At 50.3% G+C, this 13,659-nt stretch overlaps 4 protein-coding genes across 4 annotated transcripts; 1 reads left to right on the forward strand and 3 right to left on the reverse strand.

Annotated features, from left to right (window-relative positions):
• Positions 1-537: 537 nt before the first annotated feature.
• Positions 538-1,694, forward strand: UREG_05842 (uncharacterized protein; the record flags this gene model as incomplete). Its single annotated transcript, XM_002585107.1, has 2 exons — positions 538-874; positions 937-1,694. 2 exons carry the CDS (start codon positions 538-540, stop codon positions 1,692-1,694), a joined length of 1,095 nt encoding a protein of 364 aa, XP_002585153.1.
• Positions 1,695-3,096: 1,402 nt separating this feature from the next.
• On the reverse strand, positions 3,097-6,112 carry UREG_05843 (uncharacterized protein; the record flags this gene model as incomplete). The annotated part of the gene is made up of 5 exons (XM_002585108.1): positions 3,097-4,165; positions 4,218-4,980; positions 5,048-5,459; positions 5,663-5,921; positions 6,078-6,112. The coding sequence occupies 5 exons, from the start codon at positions 6,110-6,112 to the stop codon at positions 3,097-3,099; spliced, it is 2,538 nt and encodes an 845-aa protein (XP_002585154.1).
• A 967-nt stretch (positions 6,113-7,079) lies between these two features.
• On the reverse strand, positions 7,080-8,630 carry UREG_05844 (uncharacterized protein; the record flags this gene model as incomplete). Its single annotated transcript, XM_002585109.1, has 5 exons — positions 7,080-7,387; positions 7,636-7,788; positions 7,846-7,945; positions 8,011-8,246; positions 8,306-8,630. 5 exons carry the CDS (start codon positions 8,628-8,630, stop codon positions 7,080-7,082), a joined length of 1,122 nt encoding a protein of 373 aa, XP_002585155.1.
• Positions 8,631-10,695: 2,065 nt separating this feature from the next.
• On the reverse strand, positions 10,696-12,088 carry UREG_05845 (uncharacterized protein; the record flags this gene model as incomplete). The annotated part of the gene is made up of 4 exons (XM_002585110.1): positions 10,696-10,937; positions 11,017-11,122; positions 11,181-11,615; positions 11,774-12,088. 4 exons carry the CDS (start codon positions 12,086-12,088, stop codon positions 10,696-10,698), a joined length of 1,098 nt encoding a protein of 365 aa, XP_002585156.1.
• Between the last annotated feature and the right edge of the window lie 1,571 nt (positions 12,089-13,659).

Raw genomic sequence — 13,659 nt, forward strand, 5'->3', positions numbered from 1 at the left:
GTCGTTGATCTCCTTTCATGTTTGCTTTGTTTGCTTCTACCTCCACGTGGTCTGCTGAGTCATCCACTTAGCCCGAAGCGGTAAGACCGCTCTTGTAGGGCGGGCGACAAAGGCCCCAGGCTCCTCCATCATCATCGCCAGAAAGACCTTGTCGCCCATGCTGAACGCCCACGTCGGGATCATCGTCGGCTCTCTGGATCTCGGGTTCTTGAGACTGATTGAGCTGTCTGACGATCGCCTCACCCTTGGGACTCTTCTGACGTTCTCATGCTGCGGCGCGTGAGTTCGGCTTCCCTCCCATCAGTCCCTCATTCGCCACTTTTGGAACCTCACAACCCCCAGTGGCACCATCAACGACCGCAATCAAACCCGCCTGCTCATCTTGACGATCGAGTTGCTCACGTACGTATACCTTCATTTATGACCGCCAGCCACCAGAACTATGCATCGAGCTTCTCAGCGACACAGTCGACGTCACCCGCCCAGAGCGCACCTCAATCGGCTCCAGACTCTTCGTCCCCTCCTCCCTCGTTCACCATGTCTGCACAGCCAGGGCAGCAGTCCGCTATAACAGCAGTGAACGCCTTCCCGACACCGGCTAGCAGTGTGGGTGGTATTGCGAAGGATTCTCAGGAGCCATCGGAGAAGGGAATTCGCCTTTCAACCGAGATAGAAGGCGCGCCGGGTTTCACGGATGCTGACTCTGGCGTCTCACACACCCAACATGATCAACAGCGGCAGCAAGAGGAAACCGCAGGTTCGAATGCCGAAGACGAAGCAATGGATATAGATCGCAATGAGGGCATCTCGGAACATCCCAAGATTGCAGCCCTCCAAAATGATCTTGGGCAGGCATTTCACACTTGTAAAACCTGTAAGGCTTCGAATCTACTGTTTGGTTTGTGAACTTGGCCTGTTTTATATTAACATGGTTAGCCTACTCAATATCTGGACCAAACCCTCACTTTGACCTCGTTTCTCTTTACGGATTAGGTCCCGTGGCGGCCTCCGTTGCTCGGACGGATCCTGTTACTGGCGAAAAGATTAACAGATTGAGGAAATCATACGAAGGGAAAATCAAGGGCTTGGGACTTTCTGGAAGAAACAAGCCGGTTAAACATGATCCTGGAGCGCCTGGAGGGCTGCGGCAATTGACAATGTGGCCGGAAGAAGAATGGCAGAACCAGAAGGTCATCGGAAAGGACATTAAAGTTGCGGAGCCGGATTCAACTCTGCACAAGCTATACATGAGGGCGATGAAAATGGAGCCGGGGCCGGTGCCAAACAACGACTACTGGGAAGATGTACTAGGGCATGAAAAACCCGCTAAACAGTCTGCTACGGTGCCGCAAACCAAAAAGGCTGGTGATGCATCTGCCGCTGGCATTATTCGGCAGCCCGGTCAAGCAAATGGTACACCGATGTCCACCTCAATCTCACCTGTCGAATCGGGTAGACCGAAACGTACGGGCAAGAAGAGAAGCTATAATGATAGCAGCTTTGTTGGCTATGGAGAGGGCTTCCCTGATGATGACATGGAGCTGGATGGCAGTTTCTATTCAAATAGTGAAGAAAGCGGCAGGGGTTCAGCCAAGAAGAAGCGAAAAAAGGTGACGACCCTCGCCTTTTCACCCTGGGTTCTCTTGGCCCGCTTACATCTTTTTGACTTGAAACTAATGCAGATGCTCTCATAGGAACATGTATCGGTAGTTCCACCGTCATTAACGGAACGAAAAGGCAGTTATGGTGTCGGTATGTTTGGCGTTGGCGCACGATGACCTTTGATACGATGAACGAGATGAGATTGAACGGAGCACTCGCGGCGGTTATTTCCGTATGCGTAACGAAAAGTTGCCGTGGCGAAGACTCAAGGAGCGCTATTTTTTGACAGCTCCGTCATCACTTTGATTACTTTGCGGATGTCCATCACGGGACCGACGATTTTTAGGACCGCCCTTGGACAGACTTTCGACTTCGATTTCGACTTCGCTGTACACAAATTCTGTTTTTGTCGTTTTGATATCTTATTCCGTTACCGAGGCAACTTTGCATAATGGCGTAGGATATACCCGCCTCGGTCTAAAAATCGGCGTTTGAACTATTACCTGGGTTTCAATTTCTTCGGGGTTGTCTGGTCGGCGCATGGGTGTTATAATTACAAGGTGATTTTCTGCTTGCATGCTTTTGTTTCCCTCAGTTCTATGTGGTGTCTTGTGTCTCTTTTCAACGGGTGGCCTTGGTGAGTTTATTGGTATTCGAGGTAATAACCTTTTCTGCCCCCCCTCGAAATCTGTTCTATTTCTCTCGCGATTTGGTTCAAATTGTTTCAGGCTGTTACTTGCTTCTTATCCGTTCTGCTACGGTCGTGCTCCGCTATCTGCGTGAGCTATGGAAGAGATGTGGAGAAATTTGCTTCCTCTTTCTTTCTTTTAATGTTCTAGTCATTAGCTTGGACTGGATCTTACGAGGGTTGTGTGGCCTTGATGTTTCCCCGTGGGCAGGCTTATTGATGTCGCCATCCGTGCTCTCCTGTTGTCAAAATCCAACACGACTGCTCGGTTCTAAACAGACAAGGAAAACCGCACCCTTCCCCTACCAGCTGTGTGATAAGCCCATTTGCGAACGAATAGTTCCATGGGAAAAGCTTAGTTCCCTACAGGATACGCGCCAGATAAGACAGATTGCTCCCAAGGGCTCTTTGCGTTTCTTATTTGTTGTTTATGACACCTGTATGTGTGCATGTACGTATAATGACCTCTAGATAGATTCTATAGGCTAAATACGAGGCATTGGGAGCTCATCAGAGAAGCGTTTGTCTGTAGTTCAATGCAGGACGAAACGAAATAATGTATGCACTTTTTATGAGATTTTCACAGCAGTCATAACTGCTTTCGGCCGTAAAGTCAAGTAACGACAGTTGACACAACAATAGATCTAGCAAGAATGGTTTGAACATTATCATTTGCTGCTGCATTCAATTAGTATGTCTTCCTCATTGTTAATACAGGAAACTGTAAGCATTATTAATTGACAGACAAGCCACATCGGCTTGCTAAAACCTAGTAAAGATTCAAAAAGAAAAAGGAAAAATGCTCATCATGGCATGGCATTATAAAAGGTAGCAGATTCATTAATGAGATAAGAGACATCGGGAATCTCGTTGACTAGATTCGCCATCAACTCTGATTGCTCTTCTCGACTTAGACTTCGATCCCTCCAGCCAGTGTTGGGAAACGGTTGATTGAAAAACTGCGAGTATTGTTCGCCAAAGGTGCCCGTCCAGATCATCGGATCATCGAGTCCCGCGTTGGTATAGGAAAGATGGCCAGCCATCGTTGAAGCCGCGGAGTAATTTGCATCCCAGTTCTGCAGCCCGGGGACCACGGATGGGATTGAGTTGTGGAATGAGCTGGGGTCGAATATATTGTGGAGTTGGGCTAAAGAGGTTGGAGTATCGCAACTAGGAATGGTTATGGGTTGCTGTGTAGGAATAGAATCTGTAAGGTACGGTGAGAAAGGCGGGTGGGAGATGGTGGTTTGAGACTCTGATCCACAGAAACTATTGCGCGCGGAATATGTGCTTGTTCGCTCGATCGAGTCATTCATATCATGCGACCCTTCGGACGACACTGTTGCGGATCTTCTAGAAGCAGAGGTAGACTGAGGTGGCATTAATGTAGCAGATGGGCTTGGGTCGGGACTCGACACTGGTTGTGGAGTGGTCATATCGTAGGAGGAAGCGGGAGAAGGGCGATTGGACGGGGAGCGCACGACGAACGACTCTCCGGTCCCATATGCTTTGAGACACCCAGCAATCAGGCTCTTATAGAGCTGCCTGCAGGATTCGACACCTGGCCAACGCTCCGCACTAACAGCAAGTACTTCCATGGCAACATTGATATGCTCCATTACTTCGCCTAACGGATGTTCTTGGCGAATGCTGGGGTATGAAAGCGACCATAGGATCGTATTCAAAGCCATACATAAAGATTGGGTCCAAATCCAAGTTAGATCCACTGAACCCGTTGTGACTTGCTCTTTGTGCATCTTGACGTTGAACACGCAGGCATCATAACACCTGCGGGCAGCTTGTATTGATGGTTCCGGAACCTGGGGCGACGGTCTATACATAAAGACAATCATGGTATTGCGTCTTCCTTCAAACCTACAGTTTGTTAGCCTGACATGTCCGTGATAGAAATTCTGGGGAAGCGTACCAAACTCGACTAAGTCCGCTTCCTTCATCGTTTGTAGGACAAGAATTCACCCAGTCATCGAGCTTCTGCAGCATCTGCGCAAACCATGGGTCTTGGTCATCAATCGGTGTGCTCCGTTTCCTTAAATAAAGCGTACGCCGGATTTCAGCCTGTAATAGCCTCATTTTGAGAAAATGAATGGCAATACACTTCTTCATTATAGGACGGGCTTCTGGCAGCACGCCTTCGGGGGTGATGTACTTGTCATCAACCATTTCAAAGAACTTGACGTTTATGTGATCATGGCTAACGCAAAAAGCACTGGGCCGGCCTAGACTGTGCGAGAGACCATATTCCATCGACGTTATAATCCAAAACAACCGCCTCCGCATGTCGACTTCAAGAAAGCTTAGCGGTCGGCCATCCGCGGACCTCGTAATCGTGCTCTCATCGGTAAGTCGCAGATCTTGGCATATCTTTACGGCAGTTCCGACAACCCAATAAGCTGCAGTTCTTGTGGGAGTCAGCAGTGAGTATTGCCCGATGAGGACCAGACATTGCAGAGTCGAGACATCCATTTTTCGAATGCACGCATCTAAGTAAGGTAAAGCAGCCAAGTAAAAGGCATCTGCCAGTCCGGCAAATTGAGTGCTCAACTTTTGCATACTGATAGCGATGACAATCCTCAATTGGAAATTTTGGCACGGGTCGTCGGAGCCTCTGTAAACGGCGTCGACATCTCGCCTGAAAGATGGCTCGTGCAATGTGGGAAGCATGTACTGAGCTGCAACTCAAAAAGTCAGCCAAGCGTGTTTCCACGATGAAACTGCACGCGAAAGCCCGCATTATACCCTTTGCCATGAACAGATCCACCAATTTATCCGTAAGATCTCGATCTGGTAGATCCGGCTGTGCGACGGAGCTCACGAGCGGATAGATTTTCGAAGTCGGCTTTTGACTCTCTTTCGTGAAGACATGCTTAATCTCCTGCGCCGTTGTTTCGTTGACAACCTCCTTGATGCTTTTCGAGTCTGTGTTCTGTTTCGCCATCTCCATCACAAAACGCGTAATGGCAATCCCGCTCGACGGCCCCAAGAATCTTGATTCGTCATTTTCCTTGAATTTGATTTGGCCTCCTCCGCGGATCATCAGCTCAGGGTCCGGCGACTGCTCGATCTGCGTCTCGACTCGTTCCAGCTCTTCATGAAGCCTTCGGACTTTGCTTTGCAATTGCAGGATATACGTTCTCGGAATGGTCGTGTTCTTCGCCGGATCAAAGTAGACGCACTTTGAATTACTCCGCTGGCATGGACCGCATCGTGGAATTCCCGTGTCGCACCTGGATTTTCTCTACTTGAACCCGACCGATAGGCGGCGCGTTAGTACTAGTTCGACGAGCATCACAGTCCAATTGGGCGCGTGGTGGAAAGGACAGAGATGAGGAAGGGATGTTATGCCCCTCTTACCCGTCTACACCTCGTACAGGCAGTCAGCGTATGCGCGATGCGACCGTTTTTCTGCTCGTCTGGAGAGAGCGGGGAAGTCGTTGGCGAAGACTTGCGAGTAGCAGAATGCGACGGTTTCAAGTCGCCGGTATCCATTGGCACAACAACCAGGCGAAGGGCAGCCCTTACAGCCTCATCCTCGACTGCGCGAGGACTCAAAGGAGCGCCGTTCGCGGTCAACCAGCAGGTCTTGGCCGCTTCGGGAAGTGGGGACTGGGCGCTTAACTAAGGCGAACCTTGTTAGTCACTAATGCGTGCTTAGTCAGTGGTATGTGCTTATGTCAGCGTCAAGCGAGCCGCAACTTCAACGAATATTTATCACTTCAGCGCTTCAAGCTACAGAAGAGGAACTGCATCTCTCCCATGCAATAAATACCTTTGGAGACCCCCGCGACTCGATCGCCGATTCATTGTTTCAGCTGAACATCCCGCATCTGTCGCACAGCATTGTCCAATCGCTCGCTGGACCTCTAGCAAAAACCGGGGGTGTCCCCAGTCGGATTGATAAAAACAAAAAGGAAAATTGGAAAAAAAATTGGAAAACCACGTGAATGGCTTTCACCCCATGTCGATTTCTCAGCTCTACGGATACTTCTCTAGCGGAAGGAGTTCAAAAACACCGTCAATGAGTACGGACGCTACGGAGAACTTCGTACCAGTTCCAAGGTTGCACGAAGCACTTGAAATTGCTTGTTTTGCCTACAGCCAGCGAATGACAGTTGATGAAGGCACATGTGAGATTGGAGGTGTGCCTTGGACACAGCTGAGAGGGTGATGCCCGTCCGATACTTTTATTGGAGGAAGGACCTGGTCCGCTCGCAAAAGAATAATAATAGATTTGCATCCCCCATGTTGTGGTTACAGCCTTATCACTCCCCGAAACACGAGTGATTTAGCATCTTCCCGGAATGCCCCAAGGCAACTTGGAGATCCGTTTCGGCATTTGGTTTGCGCCAGCGACATCTGGATTGACTAGAGAGCGGTGACTGGATTCAGTCTGTTTAATCCTCCTTCATGGGATTGGTTTTTGCTTGGCACTCGCCACTTCCCTCGGCTGGATGTCAATCACATCTCACGAAGTGTCACTCCAAGAGCCTGAACAACGATACTTTGCCATACGGTACTCCTTTGACCCATGCGTTATCAAGTTACAGATTGGACACAGCGGAGTATCGCTGGACATTATTCAAATTGTAGAATCCTTTAAGTATGTACTAGAAATGCAACTATGCATAACTGCCGACTGCCTTTTCACTTGAATGAAAAGTCATTCCGTTTTTAGATTGCCAGGAGGGTCTCTGCACCCCAAGGCTGATCTAAGATCATCTTCCTGTCCCTCCCCCACTACCAGCGTTCACTCCTTGATCCGACGATTCAATTAGAGTTGAGCAAACATAGCCTTAACGCCAGCCCAGGTCTCTTGACCGCTTGGGATAATCTGGTTCGGTGGAAGGATGAAACCGAATCGGCCAGTATCACGGAGCTCAGCAGCAAAGGCAGTTTCAACATTGCCGACTTCAACGGCCCAGTCGATACTGTTTCCGTTGGCCTGGTAGATGGTGTTGCAAATCGGGCCGGTTCTGAAGGAGGTGCCGTGCACGGCGCGGAGAGCTTGGGCAAAGGTGTTTGCAAGAGAGATCAGTCGGTTGTGGTTATCTGGGCGAGCAGTGCAGCTGTATCCGTATGCTGTTTTGAGCGAGATCAAAAGCGTTAGAATAGAGTGCGTAATCCAAGGCAAGGGGTGGAACACTAACGAGTCATGAACAGCTGAGAGTACGAGTGCCAGTCAATGAATTGTTTGATAGTTTGGCTCTGGGCGAGTCTTGGGAGATAGGAGAGCCATAGTTTGGTCTCAGGGGCGTCACCAGGAGCACGTCCTACGCAACACTTAGTCAATGCGGCTTTAACGGATTTTCTTGCTTAGCGAAACATACCTCTATAGGTTTCTGAGGATGGGTTTGTGGATGAGCCACTACCGCTCCACTGGAAGGGCCAGTTGCGGTTGATATCGGTACCGACGCTAGACCCGCCGTTGGGTGTGCGGTTCTTACGCCACATGCGGTTACGGGTTTGGGTATAGACGAAGCCTGTTAATGTTGGTTAGTTGGAGGTCGGGCATCGGTCGGAAAGGACCAAGAGCGTACCATCAGGATTGACAATAGGGAAAATAAAGAAGTCGTATTTTTCAAGCATAGAACGAGCCGCTGGGTCGGTCAAGAGTTGAGCAGCCATATATTCGGTAACCTAGAGCCAAAAGTCAGGACACTGGACAGCGGCACCTCCTTAATGGTAAAAGATTAACGCCTCACCATGGTTGTAATCCATTCACGGGCATGAACTGTTCCGTGCCAAACAATGGCGGGCTTTCCCCTTCGGCTCCCCCAAATATGGATACCTGTAACTGGGCGCCGCTCATGACTGTTTCCAACATTGACTAGCGCGGATCTGTTCGCATTCTGCTGCTGGAGATCTCTGAGCCAAGCCATGTGGTCATTGAAACTGTGGTACGCAGTGAACCAGCGGTCATCGGCAGCCACAGATCCAGCTGGATGCAAAAAAGTTAGCGTGCTCAACTCATTGTTTGTTCTTATTGTTTAGCTATACCTGTGTATGCGGTAATCGTGGATGACTCGTCCTCGATGGAAGCGCCGAGATCCTCGTGCATGATCTCAACCTTTAGGCCGGCAATGGCCTTGTTGAAAGCTTCCAGCTGCTCTGGGGGAATGACAATGTCCGCATCGGAGCCAGCCCTCTTTGGGAACTTCCACGTGTCCAGCTTTAGGTTCTCAATGACCTTGACCACTTGGGCATGGTTGTCCTCTTCGGTTGGGATACGGACGACCTTGTATCCATCATAGCTGACGGTGTTGGGAACCGTAGCAGCGAGAACGGACGCGACGAGCGTCGAAAGAATGGCGAAAGACTTCATCGTGTATGAGAGCACGCCTCGATATACGAGACGGTGTTTCGAGAGTCCGGGAATTCGCAGACGCAGCGATTGTGTGGCGCTTGGACGTCGAGAGGTTCCAAGAGCATAAGAGAAAGAAAGCGCCTGGTTGAAGGATCGTCCCGGCTCTTTATACAGAGGACCTCTTGCGCACCGCCTGCTCCCGGGACCCTTGACACATGGGAAAAGGATAAATAGAAATAAATTGCTTGAGCATTCCCCGGAAGTTTGATAAAACAGTCGATCAGGCGCGTGGACGGCATTATTGCAGGGTTGCTGCCATCTTCAATTTCACCCTTCTCCACCAAGGGGCTGGCGGCGGCGCATCTAGCGGGAAAAGCGCACATCATTCGGACATGAAAGGAAGATGGACGTTGTTTCGTTCGCGAAACCAAAAACGGTGCATCATGGCCCCAATTTTGGTCGACACCACTGTTGATCGTCAAGGGCGAGCATGTTTCGGAAAACCCAATTCCAGATTATATTATTTAGTCGCCGATGTGAACCGCCTGGGAAGGATGTCTTACAAGCGCACGTTTCAGGTGCCCAAGATTTCATATGGCCATCATCACGGGAAAGAGTGTCACCAGGACCGATGATGATCCTCCAGGTTGGCTGTTGTCTTGCATCCCGATGTAGTTCAAGCATCCGCGAGAATTCCGTCAAGTGTGTGGGAAGCCGAACGAATTCATTACTCTTTCCGTAACCCCAGGTTGAACTGGGGGTTAAACTCTTCGAAACGTGCAGATGAACGAAACGCTTCCATCTCGGAGAGTTCAGCCAAAGGCTTAATTCTCGCGTGTGCATGAAAATTCGTCAGCCATCCCTCCCGGCAAGAAGGGAGATTGCATCGAAATTCGTGAATCCCTCGGTCGGTTCAGAGGTCCTTCATCATTCGTGGCCGCCAGGGATCATCAGCCTGGCTCCAGGCACTAGGCAAGCCGAAGAATCTTCGAACTTGCCGCATCAGTCCTAGACCGGCGGGGTCGGCAGACTGCAGTTGGGTTGCAGCCGGTCCGTGTCGCTTCATCGACGGCGGGATGCTGGAGGCGGATCTCAGTGTGCACACAGGGCAGTTCCCTGTGGGCCGTGGAGAACCCCGGCTTTTGGACAATCGGACAGGTTAACTAGCAAGCTAGCAAGTGCAGAGATCAGCTTAGATCTTCTGTCGATGATTGCGATGGGTTGTCGTGTTTTGGGGCTTGTAGGCCAAAGAGAGAGAGTACATGTGATGAGAGAGGTGGTTACATTCCTCTGTTCGACGCAGAGGGAGAAGTGAGGTTAAGATTTCTGGGCCGGCAGTTTAAGTCGGCCAGGAGCCAGGGTGCACCTTCGAGAACATCGGGGTGCAGCACGCAAGTTCAAGTGCGACTCTGGACTTCCAGGGCCGACGAGATTAATATACGTCTTATTATACGCAGTGCGATCAGGAAAGTCGGCAGCCTGCATGGCTCGCACCCCTGGCCATGTTACCTTTTCGCTATCATCGCCAATTCCCACGTCACACGACCTGGCTAGTAGTTATCAGGCTATCAGCATAGAAGATTCAACAGTCGGCCCCCCGCATCGGTTATTTGTGCCATGAAAGCTTGGACAGCGAATAGCCTGTGATAAACTCCCCGTCGGGGAACGAACGACCTTCCAGACAGGAACCCATGGTCCAAAGCCATGCTGCCATGCTGCCCGCATCCCACGGCGGTCGAGGATGACCGTGATGATGCAACCGTCCAGGCCCTGCATCAATTCTCCCGGATCACGTTTCATGAAACAACATTTATCATTAAAGATTCTGGCAAAAATACATCCAAAAGAATGAAAACACATCAACATAAAGGAAATAAACGTCGAGCGTCAGCTCGGTCCAGCAAGACACACAGGCCATAAAAAAGGGATCCCCTAATGAATTAACAAATCAACGTTTTGTCTATGCGGAGAGAAATAATAGGGGAGGGATATTAGAGGGCTTTTGAGGGGGAATAAATGGGGAGAAAATGGATCACGTCTTTTGGCTCGTCTTCACCATGCAAGAGATAGAAACCGTGCAAACTTACACTCCGCTATTGTTATAGAGTAGTCTGTTTGTGGTTCTCGGCCCCGGATTGCGGATACTGGGCTGGGACAGCCTCTTGAGCCGGTCACAAACTTGAGTAGCGGAGATCCCTTCGAGGGCCATGAGGTAAGCTCCCACGCCTGCAACGTGAGGGGCGGCCATGGATGTGCCCGACAGAACTTGTCTGCTGTTGTTCGGGAATGCAGAGATGATTCGGTCTCCTGGAGCATAGATATCCACTAGAAATCAGAAATTGTAGTCAGCAATCTCGCCCAATCTCACACGCGCGGATCGTTCAGAGCTAGCTGGTGTGCTTACCGATTTGCCCAAAGTTGGAAAAGTCTGCTCGAGTGTCTTGCTCAGTGCTGGCGGCAACCGTGCAAACTCCGCGAGCTGAAGCAGGTGACGTATTCGCGGCATCTTCCTACTACAGGTTCAGCCACTGCATCTTTATTTAGTGAGAAAGCGGGTTTGCTACATACGGCATCATTCCCGGCCGCAACTGATAGAAAGATACCAGCGTTTGCGGCGTTTGTAGCGACCTGATTGAACGAACGTGTCCCAGAGCCGCCCAAGCTGAGATTCATGACAGCCCTGCCGAGAAGATTATTTTGTCTGGCATGGCTTACACACCAGTTAATCCCGCTGATTATGCTGCTAGCGCGTCCACCGCCTTGGGCGTCGAGTACCTTCACAGCGACAATGGTAGCCCTCTTGGCTACACCAAAGGTCGTCCCGGCGAATGTCCCAGCCGTGTGTGTGCCATGCCCGTTTTGGTCTCGGTCGACATTGTCGACTTGGTTGGTACCCCAGATAGCGCGGCCTTGGAACTCGGGATGCTGTATGTCGATACCCGTATCGACTCCATAGATAGTGATGCCCGACCAGCAGATCGTCAAAAATATAATCCCTGTTGCCTGGTCGGATGTGAGAGATACGGCCCAGGCCCATATGATGGAGCGCTGTTTTGGGTGGTAAAAGCAGTAATGTTGACCATCCGGTCAGGTTCAACGTATGCCACCTACGTTTGTTTAGCAGACGGGGTCCTTGAGTAGGTGATGGGAGAATCCCTTACCGAGGAATGATTCGCTATCTGTTGAATCGTCTGCCGGTCGAATGAACCACTGTAGCCCTTCAGTTCCGTGGCGTTCCACATGCGCGTCATGCCGCTAAATATTCTCCCGCGCTTCTGAACGGCCTTATTGTGCATGCTCGCTGCCCAGCCCCTATGTGATTCGAAATCTGAATCTGAAATGCCATCATTCATCACAACGATGTATGCGTCGGGGATAATTCCGGGAGTACCCGCAGCGGCTTGGATCATTTCACCTGCCCGAGCAGCGGGCAAGGCTGTGATCAAAAGCAGAAATACGCTGGCAAAATACCCCATGGTGAATGATGGCTGGAAGTACACGTGGGCACTTCGGGAAGAGAAAAAGATATGTTTATTGTTTGACGATCTGCTTTCGAAAGCAGAAAGCCATAACTATATACCGAGGACGCCACAGTTCAACGGGGTAATCGTGCTGGTATCACCCACACACCTGCGACAGGTTAATCAGCCTAGGGCACTTTTCATGCGAGGCGAGACATCTCAAACCTCCAGTGTGCGGTGATTTGTTCTGTTTGATTGTTTCATGATGTGATAAAACATCAGCAGCATTGGTCTGGATATATCCATGTACAATCAACAGAGATCGATATGGCTTGTAGGGATGTCAGCCTTGGTAAGGCGTGCAGTTGAATAAAACTGTGCCATCTCCGAGATATAAAAACCGGAACCCACTTTCTGAGACGGTATGGGTAAAGAGAAAAGATCCAAAATAAGGGTATGTTCTCTTATTCTGCGATATCGCGGACTTCCCGCCTTGTGACACCGCCAATTTTAAGTAATAGAAATTAAGCGGTTATGTGACTCCAGCGAGCACACCAAGCATCCATTGTCTCTGAGAGTGCTCTTGGGGTTTTCCTCTGTTCTCATGAGTATGAGAGCACCATTCGTGCTTTGATCGAGGGATCGGACCCCAGCAACCCACTCCCAAACCTATAGAGTCAGAGCAAGACTCAGACCTCAGACACTCGAGCCCGCGCCACAGTTCTGAAACCGAGAATGAGATAAAAATATGCACGCTTCGCACTCGACTGCGTGCCGGAGCGCAATATCACCTTTCTCGCATCGACGAGTCCTCGATGCACTTGCCGCCGTGAAAGATATATTGAGAGCAGGCATAGCAACCGCGTTTAGGCCAAAGGCCCAACAAATGACACTCTAGATGCAGAGTCATCGTCAGCCAAAACCCCCTTTGGGCTCGAGCTATGTAGGGCCAAGCTGTGTCTGCGACATGAGGCGTTCCATCACTAGCGACCGAGCATCGCTCATGCTCTGGGGTCAGTAATCGTTCGAGTGGATTCATCTTCGCACGAACGTCCATAGCCAGCGATGTGTAAGCATCAGTCATGCTCCAGTTGGTCCTCAGAGCCTCGCTGTCAGTCAATATGCGCATCCATGGTGTTGCTTCAGGTGTTGTCGGAAAGCAATCTATGACTAAGCTTCGGCCCCTTTCTCCTTCAACCTAGCCATTTTAGGTTAGTCGCCCCAGGAGAAAAGCCATACCATAAAGGGCATAGCTTAGCTCCAGGGGTTACTGCTTAGTAAGCATATCGAGCCAGATTCGGAGAAACACGTGAACAGGCCCTTTGCGGGGAAGTGTTTGGTGATGAACTGCAAATAATGAAGAAGAGAAGAGAAAGAGCATGACGGAGCGGGAGACGGGATAGTAGTTATACTGTAGAGCATCCACGTTGCATACTCGCTGAGGAGGAATAGAGACGGCCTTCTCGAATCGGGCTCACACAGCGGTAACCTTTTTGAATTGTACATTGGCCTTGCAGAAACTCCTCGCAGCATCGTATTGTGCGAGACCAGGCGCACCGCAATCACCACGTCGTCGAATCAATTGG

The sequence above is a fragment of the Uncinocarpus reesii genome, genomic scaffold, assembly GCF_000003515.1.
Source record: "Uncinocarpus reesii 1704 scaffold_3 genomic scaffold, whole genome shotgun sequence".
Taxonomy (NCBI): Eukaryota; Fungi; Ascomycota; class Eurotiomycetes; order Onygenales; family Onygenaceae; genus Uncinocarpus; species Uncinocarpus reesii.